A 21,368-nucleotide genomic window follows, 5' to 3' on the forward strand; every position below is an offset into this window, starting at 1 on the left:
CTTGATTATTCCAACAGATGACCAAGATGATAAAAATTATAGGTTTATCTTAAAGTAGGAGAGAGAGAGGCCAAATGAATGCAAGAGTTTAATGCCTTGGTTACAGAAAAGATGATCACCAATGGTGGTGCAATTGAAATCGGTAACGTACAAATATGCCAGAGATGTAAAGATTCCTGAGGGTCTGCCCGAGGTTATAAAGATGGCAGGTTTGTAAAGCCACAAGGTGATTCAGAGTGGGGATGAGAATTTTAAAATCACAGTACTGTTAGACTAGGAGTCGATATAGTCCAGAAACCACAGCAGTGATGGGTGAACAGAACTTGGTATATGTTAGAATATGAGCAGCCAAATGCTGGATAAGTTGAAGTTTATGTTGGATCATGGGAAGCAGGCCAGGGCAGCATTGAAATAATGGAATAGTTAATTACAGAGGTAACAAAGGGATAGAGGAGATTTCAGCAGCAGAGTCATACAGCATGCAAACAGACCCTTTAGTCCAACTCCTCCATGCCTGCGTTTGGCCCATTTCCCTCTAAACCTTTTTCTATTCCCATACCTATCCAGATTTTTTTTTACCTATTGTAACTGTACCTGCCTCTACCACTTCCTCTGGCAGTTCTTTCCATATATGCACCACCCCGTGTGTGGGAAAAAGTTGCCCCTTGGATCTTTATTTAAATCTTTCCCCTTTCACCTTAAATGTATGCCCTTTAGTTTTGAACTCCCCTACCCTAGGGAAAAGACCTTTGCTATTCACCTTATACATGCCTCTCATAATTTTGTAAATGTCTAAGGTTATCTCTCAACTTCCTACGCTCCAACGAAAAAGTCCAAGCCTATCCAACCTCTCCTTCTAACTCAAATCCTTCAGTCCATGTAACATCCATGTGAATCTTTTCTGCACCCTTTAGTGTTTAATATCCTTCCTATAAGCAGGGCAACCATAACTGGATGTGATACTCCAAAAGTAATCTGAGGCAGTGTAGATTTTGTGGAGATGAAAATAAGCAGTCGACAGCAATATTTACAATTATTCCTCATTGGTAATAGCCAAGCACTTTGGTGTAAGGAGCAGTTCGTTTTTATTGTGAAATTACACAGTTGATGTGATTAAACAGTACAAAGTCTAATTGTATTTTGAAATTTCCACTTTGAAGCTTTAATGCTGTCAGTATTTCAACTTTCATTGAAGTGTTAATGATCATGTTTAATCCAGTGGGTCCTTGACCAGTTTCTTTTCCTTGTGAAGTTGTCAGAATTGGTGATCAAGGGTACCTTGATGAATCTCCAGTGTGAAACAAGGCCATTAAATTTGATGACAGCATGAAATATTTGAGGCTAGTACTATTTGGTCATGACTAGGCAACCTGTACATTTTGAATTATTCTTTTTAACACCAATATTGTACAGATTAATTATTTGATTTGATGATGTTCTGGACTGCTTGTAAAAGCATCAGAATTTTTGATTTATTGTGAAGGACTGTAGCATCACACAGCACTGCCTCTGGACAGCATGCGAATATTGTGTTCTTTCATTATTTTTAACATCCTTAATCCACAATGATTTTTTTTTTAGAAGCAAGCCTCCTGAGAGATCGATGTCAAACACCGTGCTATCCTAGCTCTATGTTGCATTTCATGGAGATTCTACTTTAGACTGCTGCTGAAAATGAAAATCTGGAAGACAAAATGTATTTTCTACATTCAGAACATTAATATTTACAAGACCTATTCATGCAAACTATGAAATGCTTTTATCTGTTTTTATTCTACCTAAAGTTACTTTTTCTGACTTAGTTCACATTTAAAGGCTCTACCACCAATGTATAGCCTTGAAACTATATGAAAAAGCACAGGCTAGTTTGGGACAAAAGAAGACTATACATCTTATTTCTTCTTGTGCTATAAGAAAAACAATTGCCCCTTTTTTTTGGTGAAGAGCTGTTTTCAGTGGGCTTCATGTCTGGCAGTCTACTATGGACCATAATGACTTTTCTCCTCTCCAGCTCATTAACAATGCACCGGACCTCTACAATGCTCAATTCCTCCTGCAATCTTATGAAAGGAGCGATGGAAGTGCCAGCCACCATTACGACCCAATGACCTTCACACTACTGGTGCCATATTTACAGCCCGGCTCCACAACACTTTGGATACTGCAAGCCTGTTCCGGCCTCTTACACTGTGATATGTGACTATCATCACTGAGGAAGTGTCCAGAAGGGAGAGCTTATACCTCACTTTTCAGATAGGGACTTGGAAATGCAGGTTGATGGAGTGATGGAAAGGAGGGATGTCCGGACTTGAGCACACTGGCAAATGACGCTATGCCACCAGACCCAGCCAGCCTGGACTCAGATAGTCACCCAGAACAGTACTGTTTCTCCAAGCAAAAAATGCATGGCAGTGCAGGAGGAAGGTCTATAATCATTTGCATGCTGTAACAGTAAGTACCACCATCCTCTCTGCTACTCACATTCACTCCAATTCTGCTACTACACAGTAAGAGAAGAAAGGCCAATGATCCTCAACTCTCACTATTGGGTGCAGCATCTCCACTTAATGGCTCTCACTCGCCTCATCCTCCTAACCTATCAGCTTTTTCCACCCCCTTCATTCCCTACTTAGTTACAGAAGACATCTCACCCCCTTTCCTACTCCTGGAGCACTACCATCAGCACCACTATCCACTTAAATCTTACACGACTCTCCCTTTGCTTATTGCAGGAATAAACTATTTCACAACGGGGTCAAGGGGGCAACACAGGTGTGGGGTGGACCAAATTCAGCTCTTCATTCCTACGAGAGGATCCTGGACATACCAGGAGAATATTGAGGCTGCTTATATAAGGATGCCAAAAGCTCTATATCCAGCCAGTTCAGTAAACTTCATTCTACTGTGTTGCTCACCCAATACCTCAGTATTGACTCATTTTTGAGATATTTAGCTTCTACCTTATTGCAGATCTAGTGGCCTCTCTGTTAAGCAAGAGCCAGTGGTACTGATACAACTTCTGTCCAAAAGAGGCCATTGAACTCTGAGCAATGGACCAGCAATGCTTTCTCTTGAACACTCCACAAGTCAAATGTTCAGCTCAGTGAGCTCTTTATGTGGATTAGACTGAAGAGCATATTGCAGGTGGTTGAGGTCTTTTGAACTTGGACACCTGCTGGAGATGAGGCACATTCTCAAGTACAGGTAGAAAACATTCCCAACATGTTGGCCATTGATTATTTTGTGTAAATGTACAGACAGGCAGAGGAACACCAAGTACATTTGGTAGACCAGATGAACGACTGGTGGAGCCCAACAATATTACCAGGACTGTGCTGGCTGATTGAAAAATGTGACAGTGACAAAAACAATAACTCTTGCTATATCCATTTGGGATGGCTGTGCCAATATTGTGTGAGGATTATCAGAATCAGAACAGCTTTTCCATGATGTGATTCCTGACCAGTCATTGCAAACATAAACAAAAAGAAAACGAAAGAACAGTGGATGCTGGAAATCGGAAACAAAACAGAAATTGCTGGAAAACTCAGCACATCTGGCAGTATTTGTGGAGAAAAATCAGAGTTAATGTTTTGTGTCCAATGACTTCTTCAGAATTGATGGTAGCAAGGAAAAAGTAGATATTTATGCATAGATGGGGTGCTGGGGCTTGAGAGAGTAAACAAAAGGTGCAGATAGAGCCCACATAGAGAGAAAACCAGTTGGACAAAGGAACAGTTAAAAGGTCAGTTGCGGGGAATGGAGATTGTTAGTAGCTGACAATGGGTTGTGGTGGAGCAACTGGATATTTTCCTCGCAATTTCTGTTTTTGACAGCAAACATAAAATGTGGCTTCATCTTAGATAGTGGTATATTGTGGCATGAGGTCCTCTCAGAAGGAGGGCAAGGTAACGTCTCGACTGGATCGATTGTTTTTTTTTGAGATGCGTGCATCAAAGCAGCATTGGAAAATTATTTCTGGTAGGACAACACCCTCATTTCATCACACCTATAAACCCAGGAAGGCATCATCAACTAAAACATGATCTTACATACATAGAGCTCCGTGTGCTAAGTTAGTAGCTTTGTGGTGTTGTGCTTTGATAAGAGCTATGGAATGTGTTTTTATATCGGAGAACAAAGGTTACACTTTTAAGTTCACCAGCAAGCACATCAGTTTTGCAGAAATGATAAGGATTCAATCATTACAAGCAATGGAATGGTCCTGATGCCAAGATTTTTATTGTGCATTGTTAATCAAAGCATAAACTGCATATGAAGTGCAGTTTGATGGCAGAAGTATGATTTTACTGAATCTATGGATGCCTCATTAATGGAATTGCTCCTGGCAGGGCCTCACAGCACAAATATATCCACCCTGTTCCCGACCACCAGCAAAATAAGCTTACTGGTACCACTCTACCCTTCACATTTTGTGATGCTGTCCCTGTAAACTCCATCAGGCTTCAGGATCCCCATGTTCCCATCCAATTCTTTTGTTTGACTGTAAATGCCCACAATTTTCCTCCTCAGTCCATGGTTTACTGCGTTGCTATGACTACAATAGCATCCACCATCCTCAACTGAGGCAGAATAATGGTGACTTACACCTCCCCTCCCTCTGCAATCCTGTGTCCTCCTATGTTGTGTCACATTCTATCCTATCTGTATTTGGGGTTATCCTCTTCCATACCATTATCCCCTCAGTCACAACGTAACGCAGCTCAGTCCCAGATGAATTTCTCACTTTCCCTAACACTCAATGGACCACCCCAAAACTACCACTGACCATTATTGCTCAAAGCCACAGGAGTAACGGTGGCCCACCTTTCAGATTGACTTGTGAAGTCAGCCCTGACTGAGCACAGTCTGCACCAGGACTGATGTCTCCATAGCTGACGGATTACTTGTAACTTACAGACTAGTCGAACTTGAGCTGCAAGACAGATCATAGCCTTATTCCCACATAGCAGTAGAACTGTGACCAGTCCCCTGTACTTTAATGAGTCCCTCAACTGATGGGAGTGACACTCCCAACTGACTGTGGTCACACTTCACTCATTCCTTTTGACTTTCAGATCATTTAGCTAAAGCAGTGTATTTGTCACCCAAGTTACTGGCATATGCTGCATCTGTGACATTGGCATAGCATGGTATCTTACAGCAACCTGTCTGACCCCTTGATAATTTAGTGCTGTCACGCATGATGAGCTGTCTGGCCTTCTGGCTAAAAGTCTTGCAAGCCAGAGATGATGATGAGCACCTAAATCAGCACAAAACGTGAGGGAGCACTAAGAAAGCAAGAGACAAAAGCGCAAAGCAAGTCAACTGGAGATACTGCATTTCTCTCCTGAGAAGCCTCCATGGCCCAGTGTATCACTGCCTAAGACAAAAACCACATTTATGTTTGCCATGACTGATCAGGAATCACATCATGGAAAAGCTATTCAGATATTCCTGCCAGTATCAGCACAGCCATCTCAAATGGATATAGCAAGGATTTTTATTATTGTCGCTGTCACATCCTTAATCAGACAGCACAAGAGGAGCCAACATGGTACGGATAACATTGATGAACTCCTCCAATCATTCATCCTGTCTACGAGTGTCCCTGACAAATCTACATGAAGATGAACAAGATGCGTTTAATATCCATGTATGCAAAATGATCTGGCAGAAGCATGTAAGGCATAGGTGTCTGTGAACTCCAAAATAAAGCCCTGAAGGGGTGGGTGAATTGATCCAAAATATGCCATGATGACGCAATGAGACCAGAGGTTTGGCTTTGCCCAGTTGCATGAAGAAAAGGTGGAAGAGGATGATGGCTATGCATTATGCATGGAAATAATGGGGATGGCAGTTGAAGGCTTGGGACACCAAGCAGCAAAGTGTGGTGCTAGGTAACTGCTTTGTCGTCCATGTTGGGAATCAGTGCTTTCTCGTTTCTTGGAAGGGGAGAATGCCACTCAGGGCCTGGGAAAATATCACCTAAAGGTACCGTGTCCCATTATAACATGTTTCATAAACAGGTTGTGTCCTCGTCTCAACCACTGCCCCAGCAATCATTCTGACTATTAATCACCCTCTGTATGAGGAAGTCCTTCTTGATGCTTGCCTTCTCCCCACCAGCCTGAAGCAGAGACCTTTTGTCGTTCTTGCTTAGTATCGGAAAGTGTGTGTTTTTTAAAATTAACATTTATGTATCTATGAACAGCTAGAATGTAAAGCCAAGGTTGTAAAATATAAAGATTAGTTTATTTGACTTGTTTTCCCTTTTATATTTTTATTGCTTCATAATTACAAAACCAAAATGAAAACAACTTGTATTCTACACAAAGGGAACTCAACAGCTAGGAAAGAGATTCCATTTATAACTGCAAAAATCAGACAAGACTTGCTACCACAAGAAATAGCTTTTCTAACTGTAGATTGCCATCATGTGAGCCAATACAGCACGGAAACAGACCCTTCTGTCCAACTCAGCCATCCTAAATAAATCTAGTCCTATCTGCCAGCATTTGGTCCATATCCCTCTAAGCCTTTCCTAATCATATACCCATCCAGAGGCGTTTTAAAATGTTGTAATTGTATCAGCCTCCACCACTTCCTCTGGCAGCTCATTCCACACACTCACCACCTTCTACATGAAAACGTTTCCCCTTAAAGTCCCTTTTAAATCTTTCCCCTCTCACGTTAAACATATGCCCTCTAATTTTGGGACCCCCCACCCAACACCAGGGAAAAGACCTTGTCTATTTACCTTATCCATGCCTCTAATGATTTTAGAAACCTCTATAAAAAGGTCATTCCTCAGCCTCCGACAGTCCAGGAAAAGTAGCCCTGGCTTATTCAGCCTCTCCCCATAGCTCAAACTCTTGTAAATCTTTTCTGAACCCTCTCAAGTTTTATAACATCCTTCCTATAGCAGGGAAAATAGAATTGCATGCAGTATTCCAAAAGTGCCCTAATGAATGCCCCGTAGAGCTGCAACATGATCTCTCAATTCCTATACTCAATACACTGACCAATAAAAAGGAAAAAGTGCACCAAACGCATTCTTCACTTATCCTGTCTCCTTGCGACTCCACTTTCAAGGAACCATGAACCTGCACTCCAAGGTCTCTTTGTTCAGCAACACTCCCCAGGACCTTACCATTAAGTGTATAAATCCTGCCCCAACTGGTCTTTCCAAAATGCAGCACCTCACGTTTATCTAAATTAAACTCCATTTGCCACTCCTTCGCCCACCTGCTTAAGATCCCATTGTACTTGGAGGTAACCTTCTTCATTGTCCACTACACCTCTAATTTTGTCATCAACTGCAAACTTATTAACCATACCTCCTGTGTTCACATCCAAATCATTTATGTCAACGATGAAAAGCAATGGACCCAGCACCGAGCCTTGTAATACATCGCTTGTCACTCAAATCAGACGACTTTTGCTGTCACTCAGCGCTACTACTTACCTGCTCAATACTTCTTTCCATTTGGACTCCTTCTATTAATGAGCAAGAGGAAAATTACAGTGCCTTTGGCTTCCTCAGTATTACATTGAACATTTCATGCCCAATTTACTTGCTGTTATGATGGCAAAGTTTCACCTGGTTTGCACACAACAGCAGCAGTACAATAAATGATCAGAATCTGTGATTTAGGTTGCAGGAAAAATACAGACCCCAGCAGAACATGGCTAACCTTCTTTATATTCACTTGAGCCTCTTTTTAATAGCACTTGAGGGTGGGATATTTTCTCAGGACCCCTGGCCTAAGACCATTGGTAGTGAATAAAATACTAGTTTCTAAAGAAACACCACAGATTGCTATACAAACTCAGATGTAGCAGCATCTGTGGGGTGGTGGTGGGAGGGGGGGGGGGGGGGGAGAGCGGGGGTGAGGGGGACTGAAAATGTCAACTGTTTTTCTCTCCACAGATGCTGCTAGATCTGACACACTACAGCATTCTGTATTTTTTCACATTTCCAGCAACCACAGTATTTTGCCTTTATTGGTTTGTTGGAGTCGAACTACCAATAATACACATGGCAACTAGGACAACCTCATCAGAATCTGAACAAGCAGTTGATTTGAATGTCACGTTTGCTAGTTCAGGATAACTGGGGACATGAGAAGCTTAGGCACGAGCCATTATTCACTACTGAAATATTGTTAGGCTCATAGAATTCTTCAGCAGTCTTTTTTTTTTGTGAAGAAAAATACTTTCTTCCACAATTGCTGTAGTTTCCAATGCTATAAAGTTGATCACTTTCATTCTGTTGAACATCTTTCAATTATTTTAATAAACCTAATTGGACATGCTTTGGCACATGTCCAGGGCTCGTGGGACTTGAGCCAATGTCTTCTGGCCCAGAGACAGGACACCATTACAGTGCTGCAAGAGCCCCAAAACAGTTGTATTGGCCAGGAATTGAAAGTCTTGCATGATTTCTGTCGTAACAGCCAACCCACAGCTGAATACAGTTTACCTTGAGGTAAAAGGTCTAAGATTTTGTATAAATTAGAAATTGATCTTCTGTCTTAAATCTCTTCCCACTCCTGTTGATTTTGTACACGGACACCCATTTAAAGTACATTTCCTGATGTCAGACTCTCCTGAATTGCTTTATGGGAACTTCTGCATTGTGGATTGCTAAAATAGGGAAATGTTGCTTTGCACAAATTGATTGCCACATCTCAAATCATATTCTGTTTACCATGTGTTAGAAGCTAGTTCGCCTTTTTTTTTAAAAAATAAAAAAAAACTATTACCAATTGGAACAACTTCTAAAATCAACCCAGACTATTTTACAAACTATACTTCAAGAGCCTCACATGCCTTTATTTTCCAATTCTCTTGAAATTTTTCTCAAATTTACAGCAGAATTATTAAATGCAAAAGCAGAATCAAAATGCAACATTTATTCAAACCGGTCCGAGGAAGGGTCACCAGCCCTGAAACGCTAACTCTGGTTTTTTCCTTCGCAGATGCTGCCAGACCTGCTGAGCTTTTCCAGCAACTTTATTTTTGAGCCAGTCTCTATCATTGGCCTTTGGCTTGCATAATCTAATCAAATAGGATTTATTCATGAAATCAGATTCTTGTATTTTATAGAATCTGAACTTGGAATGCACAATTACTTAACTCCTTAAGGAAAATTCTTCCTCACATTCAACACTTGTACAAAGTCATTTGACCTTTAAGCAGAAATTACAATGGAAGACAATGCCACCTCATGGCAATTACCTAAAACTGCATGTCAATCACCCTTACACCTTGCAATTGCCAACTTCAGTTCGTGTTTTACAGGCACAGCTGCTGAGACAGTATCACTAGTCTTCCTAAATGCGTTCAGCTCCTTTTGAAGGAGATTGGGCATTAGAATGCTGAATGTAGTTCCTTCAGAATCTGCTGGACTGAAGAATTGACAGATGACTGGTTTAGCAATCAGGCTGTCATCTGTATTACTCCATAAACACGGCATTTTTAGTTTGTTATTTCTATTGATGACTGCTTCAACTGTGTAAGTTGCTTCTGTGTAGAAACTATGCACATGTATTCCAACACACCTTACCATTTTTCATCTGGATGACATATGACTATGGATGGGTTGCCAAGGCACAAAATGGTTACTTTCCAAGGACTCCTTATGAGAGCTACTTTCATTTTGTGGGTCTAACTTTAATTTTCAGAGGCTACTTGTTATTTCTACAACAATTTAACAGTAAATAGTGTGCCAGTAATCATGACCTACTGTTCCACAAGTCATCACAAATGTAAAAATCCCAAAAAGATACCCCAAAACCCAAATTGCCTGTTACCAAGGACTAAAGCAAACCACACAAGGTTCCTTCAGGAGCAGTAAAAAGTAACTCTTTATTGTAGCACATTTAATTTTAACATGAGTATGTCTAATGTATGCAGCATAAAACAGACTCCTTCAAAATCCCAAACATGCATTTAATCACAATTAAGACAGTGGTTTAACAACATGCTATGGAATCTGTGACCTGCTCATAGTTTACTGATAATGGCAGAGAAATTTCCATATTGCTCTTTCAATTGCTGCCACCATATAGTACACTTGCTCTCATCTTGCTGCTAAAGATATTTAAAGTCTGGTGTATGGGAATATTAACTTTATTTCATAAGCATATCCAACAGCAACTATAGAAGGGTCTCGACCTGAAACATCAGCTTTCCTGCTCCTCTGATGCTGCTTGGCCTGCTGTGTTCATCCAGCTCTACTCCTTGTATACCTTACCATGGTTTCATTTCACTATATGGCAACAGAAAGAAAGATCATGTGACATTGCGCATCTTAGGAAGTGCTACAAGGTCTCAGTATACACAGTGGTCACCATATATACTGCCTCATTAGCATATCAGACTTAAACCATCTTGCGCTACACACTTTAGCAGCATTCCTCCCAGACTAATTTAGTGCGAGAACACAATTTTTAAGGCTGTCTCTGGGATCACTGTCCCATGAGGGGTCGCAAGGCAGGAGGATAAATCAAGCATTTGATTTTGCAAAATTCTCCAGCAGTTTTCATTTTAGCAAGACTGCTATTGATGGGATGCGAGGTCTAGACAAAATTGGAGCGAAATCTCTAGAGACAGCAGAAACCATTTCATTAGCACCAGCACTACTCCTTATTGCAGTCTCCAGGAAATTAGGGAACCTTTGGCTTGTTGATTTTCATCTTTAAGGCATTAGAGTTGTCATGATACCCCTGTACTGCAACCAACTGCTGTGCATGCGCTTCCAGTTAGCTGATGGGCTGCAAACATTGTATCTGTAAATGAAATTTTAACCAATGTCACAACAGAAAACGGCTCGTGAAACAGAGAAAATTAACAACAAATTACATTTTAATACTGCCTTCAATCTAATGAATGCCCCAAGGTGCTTATCATGTATTCTGTCAGGATCCTTGATTCTTCCCCCGCCCCCCCCCACCCCAAGTAAAATATGTAGAACTTTAAGTATGTTTTTAAGTGTGAGCTTGCTTAAAGACATTATAAAGTCACAAGACTGCAGGGAGAACTGTTGTGTAGGGTTTTACACAGTAAGGTCAAGTGCACACATCAAAAACATAGAATTCATTTGATATACCCATTCTTTTGTGCTGTGCAGGGATTATTGCCAAGTTAGGCAAATAGAAGCCTCCTCATTTTGGATAGTAGGATGGTAATACCCATTTTATCTGAAAACTGCTGCTATTCAGATCAAATTTCTTTGAAAAAGTAACAAATAAAAAAAGGAAAATCTAGACTGTAGGCAAAACAACTGTATAATTAGAATGCAAAGTGTTTCAAGAAGATTAAAATAAGTTCTCTTCTGGCTATACTACAGAATGCTCAGATTATTCTGTGCACGTGAAACAGGTCTATTGTCAAGGTGAAAACAGTAGCAGTTTGTGTTTTTTTCATTTAATTCTATGACCAGTCTTGGTTTTTAATCCCTTTGGGGAATAAAACAGCTCACAATTTAAACTAAACCTTGGTTCAGTATTTGTAAATTAACTCCGAGAGGTACTGATAATATAAACTTGAAAGGCAAGTTTGGGTCCAGATCATGAGAATTTCCGTTACTGATACCGAAAGAGTAAATATAGTAGTCAAAAAAATCAAACTCATGAAAGTGAAGGGTCATTCAGGGGACCAGCTGATGCCACAGAACTAGAGAAGATACTTGTCGCAGACCACAACTGTATTTATTAAAAGGCTAACTTTTTAATAGGAATGATGGTGAGGTTATCAAGAGTGATTTCGGAAAAAGTCATACAGCAATCAATGGGTGTACATAGTTAAATGTGAAAATCTCCTGTTCCCCTGTCTTTGCTACAGCAGCATCTTACTGAGCAACTTGGCACTGAAATACATAGAACGACAATCTTGTAGAATCTTCCTACTAATTATGCAAGAAAAAGTTAAGGCATTCAAATATAAGCACAATGACAATTACTGACAATGTAGTACGTCTTACTTTCTCATGAAGAACCTCTCTGGTACCGAAAATATATACTTAAAGTCTCATTTCTTCAGATCTTAATCATGTTAGAAACCAAAAAAAAAGAGTCAGACAAATATTTTTGAACTATTTAATGCGTATTTTTTTCTTCCAATTTTTGGCATGTTTTACATTACAATATTTAGTTCAATGTACACTTCCTAGTTTAGGCTTGGTGTGCCTGTGCCACTGCCACTGATTATTCAATTTGATCGCTTCTGGATATACACTGCTGCAAACCCTCAACACAGTCCTAAATCTCTAGAGGAAATTGCTTCAATATTTTGGATATTGGCATGCTAAAGACCACAAGAGTGTTTGTGGGCAATTGTAAATGTAGTGAACAGTGAGCACCATTCATATTTTGGTTTGAAAATAATTTCCCTTTATATCTTTGTTTTACAGATGATGGAAATGCTTAATATAAAATGAGGTACGTATTTTGATCCTGCAGGTTGGAGGAGCTTGGTGTTTCCTTATGCGCTGTATTTGTTAACAGTCTGATGACAACACTAAACAAATCTGTTTTGATTAATATACAAGACATCACTTTATGTGATGAGATGTCATTTCACCCAATTTTGGTACAACATTAAGAAAATCAATTTGCTGGACAATGTTTTGTTCTGCCAGTGAAACTGCTCTTGATAAATGAATGGCATTATGCATGCAGAGCACTAATGTTCTTATTCCAGTAACAAGGAATAAGTTTATACTCAACTTTAATTTTACTGATGGTGCATGTACAACAGAGATCTGTTAGTAACATTCTTGTTGCTGAGATTAGTACTTGAGATTATTTTGACAACATGGGAAATTCACTTTTTTCTTAAAGATGATGAGGGTTCTTGCAATGATGTGACAAAGTTAGCTGGGTGCTATGCCAAATAAGACAGAAGTTTTGAAGATCTGGTTTTAGAATGCAGTTTTGGTCCAAATTGTTTAATTTTCCTATTTTAAATTTGTCTGGAGACACAAAAAAAAGATATTGTACCTGCAATTTAGTACTCAAGGTCTGGTGGAAGTATCAACTGCTTTAACACAGTAATCGAAATTCACACAACACAGAATGTGATACATACCCTAAATTATATAAAGTTACTGTTTAAAGCAGTAAGTACAAGCATAATGTAAGCTCCAACTCAATGCTTTTCCACATAACTTAATAAAGTGTTTAGGAAATGGGGAACCAGAAGAAATTGTGGCTTATTAATATTAAGCCCATATTTGTGCATTACATTCAGTGACTATAAATGAATCCCATATACACATCCGACAGTATACATAAAAGCAGCACAAAGAGTTACTTTTTAAGAAATAATCTTGCCCCCTCTGGAGGACATCTACAGGCATTTCCTTCACAAATAATTAGCTTGCACAGAAATAAGTTAGCGCACTCAGTTTTCCCAGCAGTCACTTATATTCACTACAAATTAACTATGTGAAGTCAAGCAGCTCATTTTGATCGACGACAACACAAAAGTAAAAAGCAGTTAGTACAGACATTATTCTGTTAAAGCAGGATAACTGGTCACTACTGATTAATTGGAAATTATTCAAATCTTGGTCACCAACAATAGGGCTGGGAACTGGCGCCAAGCTAAAGAGTTGGTTTTGAGCTTGCTTTCACCACTAGTGGCATATATTGAATTAGCCTAGCAGAATTCATACAAAAATGGGCATCTGAATCAGGTTGCCTTTCTGGTGTTTTCTTTCTCTCCAAGTCTGTTTTGTGGATAAGATTTTGGGAGGATGAGAGAAACCAAGTCCATGTCTTGCACTCTGTGTCTGTATGTGAATCCCGAGACACAGAAAACTCACTCACACAAACAAGACTTGCTGAATAAAACATTATACCATAGCTGGAGCACTTCTGGTTGGCACTATATAGGGAAGATTGATTTCATTAAAGGGGGATCAGAGGATATTACTTGGGTTGCAGCATTTCAGCTACGAAGTGCAGTCTGATGGACTGTGGATCTGGAACTCGCCCTGAAAGGGTAAGTAAAGTAGGAACCCTCAAAATTTGAAAAAGACTTAAATAAACACTTAAAACAGCATCACAAGTGATTAACTACAAAACACATCGCACTGGGGTTATTATTGGCATAGATAAAAGATTGGCTGGCTAACAAGATGCAGCAAGTAATGAGAGATAGTAGGAACTGCAGATGCTGGAGAATCCGAGACAACAAAGTGCAGGGCTGGATGAACACAGCAGGCCAAGCAGCATCATGAAACGTCAGCCTTTCTGCTCCTATGATGCTGCTTGGCCTGCTGTGTTCATCCAGCCCTGCACCTTGTTGTCGCAGCAAGTAATGAAATAGGTCTTTTTTCAGGCTGACAGGATACGATGAGTGGGGTGCTGGAGGGGTCAGTGGTGGGCCTCAATTTTTTGTTTTACAATTTATATTTGGATGGCACGGTGGCTCAGTGGTTAACACGGCTGCCTCACAGCGCCAGGGACCTGGGTTCAATTCCACCCTTGGGCAACTGTCTGTGTGGAGTTTGCACATTCCCCCAGTGTCTGCATGGGTTTCCTCCAGGAGCTCCGGTTTCCTCCCACAGTCCAAAGATGTGCAGGTTAGGTAGATTGGCCATGCTAAGTTGCCTGTAGTGTCTAGGGGTATGTAAGTTAGGTGGATTAGACATGGGAAATGCCAGGTTACAGGGAACGGGTAGGGGAATGGGTCTGCGTGGGATGCTGTGGACTAGGTGGGCCGAATGGCCTGTTTCCACACTGTAGGGATTCTACATAAATAATTTTGATGAAGGGACCAAAAGTATGATAACTAAATGATGGCACAAAGACAGGTAGTAAAACAAGTTGTGAAGAGGACACCTGAAACCTACAAAAGGGGCATAGTTTGTAGCAGGCAAAGAGAGTGTATAATGTAGGAGAATGTGAAATTGGCCATTTGGCAGAAAGCATTTATAAAGTCCCATTACGTAATTAGTAAGAGATTGCAAAGCTCTAAGATGCAGGGATTGGAGTGTCCTCGTGCATGAATCACAGGTTCACATACAGGTGCAGACAGTAATAAGGAAAGCTGTAAAACGTTTATTGCAAGAGGAATGAAACGCAATAGGTAGGTCATGTTTCAGTTACAGAGGGCAGCATATGGAGTACTGTGCACAGTACTGGTCGCTCTACCTACAGAATGATGTTAATGTGCTGGAGTGAGCACAGTGCCTTATGAGGGAAGGTGAGACATGCTAGGCCTTATCCCCTGCAGTTTAGAAGAGTCAGAAGTGACTTAACTAAAACATACAAGATCCTCAGGTAGATGTGTAAAGGATGCTTCCTCATGTCCAGAGAAGAGAAAAACCATTTTCTCTCAGAGGGTTGAGTGTTTTTGGAATTCCCTTCCTCCAAGGACAGGGAGTGTATTTATACTTTAATTATAAATATGTTTAAGGAAGATTAGATTTTTAATTACCAAGGGAATGAAAGATTATTACAGGTGTACAGAAATGTAGAAATAATCAGATCAGCCATGACCTTACTGAATGGTGAGGCAGGCTTGAAGGGCCTAGTGGTCAACTTTTATTCCCATGCTACAGACGAAGTGCTGGAAAATGGGATTAAATGACCAGTGTGGACACGATGGGCTGCAGGGTCTTTGTCCTCTACAAAAAGAACTCTGGAACATGCACTGTCTCCATTCTCCCTCTCACAGTAATCACAATCATAGTAACAGTTTCCTGAAATGAGCGAGGAAGCTACTCAGGGGAAGCCAATACTGCACTTCCAGTAATGCCTATATCCCATGGAAGGATAAAGACAAAGGCTTCAGGGGCTCAGGCCTACTTTCTCATTTTGACAACAGTTCTTCAGGGAACCAGTCACCTGAGTAGGAGGTTGAGTTTCATATTGCCCACAGCCACATCTCAACCTACTTGCCAACTCAGCCTCAGTCCCTCACCCACCCAGCAAGCGCCTCAACATTTGCATGGTCCATTCCCTCCAGACATATCACTGCTTCCAGTGTCAAAGCCTCAGGTTGGATGAAAGTAGGGATATTTGCGTAACTTGCTACACTTCCAGAGGCCACTTCTTTTACATTAGTCTATCAGAGGTGATCAATGATTGGAACAGCAACTTCTTCTAACCCACCTGTTGGACAAACCTGTTCTCGCTCATTAATGCACCTCAATTTTAAGCCAAGAGAATAGAAACTTTGGATCACGTAACATTTTCCACACTGACCATACCGCTGGCTTCAGTGAGGTTCCATACCAACCTGTGACTGTTCATTTAATACAATTCATTTAATACAATGATGCGAATATACAGCATAGAAAGGCATTTATACTACACTGGCATCTCTATCATCCATCAGTGTCACCCTGCATTTCCTTATCTAGCCTGCACTTAAATGCATCCATACCATTCAACTGCACTCCTTCATGTAGTAGTAAAAATTCCATATGCTCATTACTCTGGGTAGAAGTTCCCACCGAATTTTTTTGGTTCCCATCTCATTGGTAGTCTCCAGTTTTGCTCTTCCCTACAAATAAACACTAACTGCATATGTCAAAATCTTAATTAATTCCAAAAGGCCTCTAATTTAGTCACCCATCTTTTGAGACAGAAACCCATCCTGTTCATGCTTTCTGAATGGGTACAACCTCATAATTCTGATATTAACGACTATACCACACTACAGTGTTCTATAGTCATTTTATAACATATGAAGCAGTACATAGTAGTTACACCACACTTGCAATACAATTTGATACAAGTTTAACTTTGTCAACTTTATCCGAAGAGGCCATACAAATCTGCATCAATACTGTGAATGTTTACACTTCTGTATACTATTTTAGCTATTACACAATGAAAAGGAGTTGGAACACGACCTCATTTTCGTCGTCTCTACACCTCACTTGTGTTGAGGTTCATTTGCCAACTATATTCATCTTTTAGTTCATTTTACACTTGTTTATAAATATCTTGAAATTTGCAGTTTTGATATACTAAAATGAAAAGACCTATATTAAAAACTTACATTTTAATTTATTTCATGTTACATAAGTGCTATGGAAATGCTTATCATTCACATTTGATCAAGTTATTTGACACCAAGATTTTTAATTGGCATTCGTCCCCAAACCTTCAGTAGGTAGAGAAGCTTATTTTTTCAATACAATGCCTGTACATCTTTTTTCCAGATCCTGAGGAGTTATCACAAACAACCTAACAGCTCCCCTTCACCACCCTCCCACCCCCTCCCTCCCCCAGGGACTTTTTAAACCTATTATCCATCATCACTAAAATCACCCATGCTTTGAATTAATCAAAATGTGTGCAAAGCAGACAAAAGAAAGAATGAGAGAGACAGGAAGAGGGCTACATCAAACAGAATATGCAACACCATGGTTAACTGCTGTCCTCTGGGGCCTCAAAAATTGAGTCAATGATACACTGCATCCCTAAAGGGTACTTCCTAATCTATTGTATGCATCTAATTTGATTCAATCTGACACAATGCCAAAATTATAGTTCAGATCATGTTTTATAGCTTTAAGTCAATAAATTCTGTACTGAAATAGAAGTTTATAAATGAGGGGCATGGATAGGGTGAATAGCCAAGGTCTTTTCCGCCAGGATATGCAAGTCTAAAACCAGACGGCACCGGTTTAAGGAGAGAGTGGAAGGAGTTAAAATGGACTTAAGGGACAACTTTTTCATGCAGAGGGTGGTGCATGTATGAAATGAGCTGCGAGGGGTGGTATAGGCTGGTACAATAACATTTAGAAGGCCTGTGGAATGGGTACATGAATAGGAAGAGTTTAGAGGGATTTAGGCCAAATGCTAGCAATGGGACTAGATCAGTTTAGAATATCTAGTTGGCAATGGATGAGTTGGGTCTGCTTTCATGCTGTACATCTGACTCTATAAATAGATGATACGTAATTTAAGTAAATGGGAGATAACAGGTTCACCTTGCCTACCCTAAAATAGCAGTTAATGGAGATGAAGCGTCATGGAATATTGGCACATAAACTTTCTTCACTGTGTGGGTTTAATCAGTTTTTTAAAAAAAAAGTCCATTATTAGAATGCATTATAGTAGAAATTAGTTCAACCTCGAGCATACTGAATGCCTAGTTCATAAGCAGCACAGTGGCTCAGTGGTTAGCACTGCTGCCTCAGTGCCAGGGACCTGGGTTCAATTCCACCCTTGGGCGCCTCTGTGTGGAGTTTGCACATTCTCCGTGTCTGCGTGGGTTTCCTCTGGGTGCTCCAGTTTCCTCCCATAGTCCAAAAATGTGCACGTTAGGCAGATTGGCCATGCCAAATTGCCCGTAGTGTCCAGGGATGTTTGGGTTATACATGGGGAAATGCAGGGGTAGGGAAATGAGTCAGGGTGGGATGCTGTTTGGAAGGGCGGTGTGGACTTGTGGGGCCGAATGGCCTGTTTCCACACTGTAGGGATTCTATGATTCTAAAGGCTGAAAACTCTCCTAGTTTTTGTTCTATACTTCAGATAATTTTAAGTGTATTCTATTGATCACTAAACATAATACTACAAGCTTCTGCAAATGATTACATTAAATATGATTAAAATTTGCATTTGTCAGTTAATGTGTTGCTAACACAATGATTAATCTTTGTTTTTCCTGTGTTAACCATTGGAGGTACTAGAAGGTAACTGCTCATTTTATTAATACCAAATTCAAAAAAGGAAGCTCTACTGGAGAATTTTCTGCTTTTCCTGTAAAAAGACGTTTGAACACCAAACCGTTAGAAGAACAAGATATGAACTGTGGATTTGCAAGAGTACCAATGTTCATGTACCACTGGAAGTTATATTTGCTTTCCATTGAGCTACATGGAGTCCGATCAAGAGGCATTTTGCAGAGAAACTTCCTTCCAAAGGAAAAGAGAATGCATATCCAACTTCCTTAGATTGCTTCTCTTAGGTGAACAGTACAAAACGTTCACAGTACAGCTGAACTATGTATACAGCAATACAGCAGCTGACAGCTTTAAATCCAGAGTTGTCTCCTTTGCAGTGATAGTATTATGTATTCATACTTAATAGAAACAGGAATTTTGTATAGTAGTAGATGGTCACAGTATTAATTTCATCGTGCCATTACGTAAGCTATTGACTTGTATATCAAAATGTACATATTATTCACAAAGATGTTAACAAGTTAGAGGTAATTGAAAATCATGGCTCATTTATCACTAATATTTCTGGAACTATTGTCAACTGTCATTGGTTTGTCTATTCCTTATTCTTGAATGTTTCCTAACAAGTACCAACTTACTTGAAAAGATCAGCCTACTTTACTGTATTCAATCATAAATATGCATTACTGGAATTGTGATGCTATTTGACAAGTAAGGCATTTTGCAATTTGCACAATTAAAATGGCTACATTCAAGTAAGTTATCCACAATAGTGTGTCAATTTAAGTGTATTTTAACTGTGAAGCTATGTGAAGCTTCTGTAAGTACAGTACATCATTTGCAATGATCTCACATTGAAAGATTTTGCAGATTAAACACTGGAGTTTCCTCAATGCCAGCCTTAACCACCGCTATATTGTGTGAAAACTCCAAAGAACAGCACAACACATCTATGTAACATAATTGAAGATAAAATAAGGAAATAACATTTGGGGGGAAAAAACGATTACTTGTAACCAGCATTGTAAATGTATTCCAATTTCTTCCATATTCAAGTTGTCAAGATTAGCATCCAAAGTGAAGGTGAGCTTTGTTCTTCCACTATAAATCACATTAAAATATTCAATGCAGAAACTGCATCAAGTGTGTAAGTTAAAAACAATATGGACAAATGAGAGAATGAAGATGTGTAGACTGACAAGAACTGTGTACACCACATTAGAATTAAAATATACAAACATGAGAAGAAATAACATACCATTCACAACAGCTCAACACTTTGTATAACCTTACTTCAACTTTTTTTGGTTAAGAGAGAGGTTAACTCCATTTACTTTTAACGCTGCTACATTTTGTATGCCCAGAGACATGGGAGGCAAAATGGGGGAAAAACAAAGCTGGGAAAAAAAGGAATCCACATTGTAGTACCTAAATTGTGCCATCTCATCTATTCACAAGAGGAGCAGGATCATGAGAAAATCTTGTTCACTGTCAGATGACCAGGTTAGCAAAATGCAGAAAAAAGTCAAACACAACATGATCTATGATCATTCCTCCATAACTATTCAACAATACAGGATATTGTACCTCTGGATGAAGATACAAAAACTGAATTTTTCAAAGTTTAATTGCATACTTCAACCACGAGCTTCAGATACTAACTTAAACACTTTTACCAGTTTATTAAGAGCTGAATTCATAAGCAACTTTCTCTGTACCATGTGTTTTTCAAAGAAACTGCTTCAAACCTAGAGCTTTTAAATTGTGCTCCATTTACATGTCTTTGCAGTAGCAGAGCTATAAAAATCCTGTTGTCTGTACTGCGATTACATGCCAAAATACTTGTACACTACTGCCACATTGTATGCCACCCGAAGGTTGCAGGAACAGCAAGTCATATTCCGCTTGGGAACCCTGCGGCCCAATGGTATCAATGTGGATTTCAGAAGCTTCAAAATCTCCCCTCCCCCTACCACATCCCAAAACCAGTCCAGCTCGTCCCCGCCTCCCTAATCTGTTCTTCCTCCCACCTATCCCCTCCTCCCACCTCAAGCCGCACCCCCATCTCCTACCGACTAACCTCATCCCGCCCCCTTGACCTGTCTGTCCTCCCTGGACTGACCTATCCCCTCCCTAACTCCCCACCTACACTTACCTTTACTGGCCCCATCCCTGCCTCTTCGACCTGTTTGTTTCCTCTCCACCTATCCTCTCCTCTATCCATCTTCTGTCCGCCTCCCACTCTCTCCCTATTTATTTCAGAACTCCCTTCCCCTCCCCCTTTTCTGATGAAGGGTCTAGGCTCGAAACGTCAGCCTTTCTGCTCCTATGATGCTGCTTGGCCTGCTGTGTTCATCCAGCCCTGCACCTTGTTGTCTCGGATTCTCCAGCATCTGCAGTTCCTACTATCTCTGCCACATTGTGTAATTCAGTTTTTCTGCCAAAGGCCTTTTTTAAAAAAAAAATGCCTGAAAGCTATGCCTAACCTTTCCACTACAGCGCTACTTAAAATCATATGCCCACACAAATATATGTGAATTAAGCATCCAAGCAGATTACCATTAGTTGCAGTAAAATGCAATTCCATCCAATACACTTTAAGTCAGTGATCTTCAAACTGATGTTTCCTCCTAATAAATGTCGATATACAGTTTACCACGCCACTTGGGAAAAAAAAACTGGATTTGACAATTTACAATACAGCACCTTC

General features: G+C 40.1%; 1 protein-coding gene across 1 annotated transcript in view; it reads left to right on the forward strand.

Moving 5' to 3' along the window:
* LOC125485733 (LHFPL tetraspan subfamily member 3 protein-like) overlaps nucleotides 1-19,764 on the forward strand; it is an 83,241-nt gene extending 63,477 nt beyond the window's left edge. The window contains exons 4-5 of the mRNA XM_048609964.1: nucleotides 12,419-12,446; nucleotides 18,658-19,764. Coding sequence (XP_048465921.1) covers nucleotides 12,419-12,435 — 17 coding nt within the window. The 3' untranslated portion in view covers nucleotides 12,436-12,446; nucleotides 18,658-19,764. The remainder of the gene's footprint in view (nucleotides 1-12,418; nucleotides 12,447-18,657) is intronic.
* The last annotated feature ends 1,604 nt before the right edge of the window (nucleotides 19,765-21,368 follow it).

This window comes from Rhincodon typus, chromosome 22 (genome assembly GCF_021869965.1).
Source record: "Rhincodon typus isolate 14 chromosome 22, sRhiTyp1.1, whole genome shotgun sequence".
NCBI lineage: Eukaryota > Metazoa > Chordata > Chondrichthyes > Orectolobiformes > Rhincodontidae > Rhincodon > Rhincodon typus.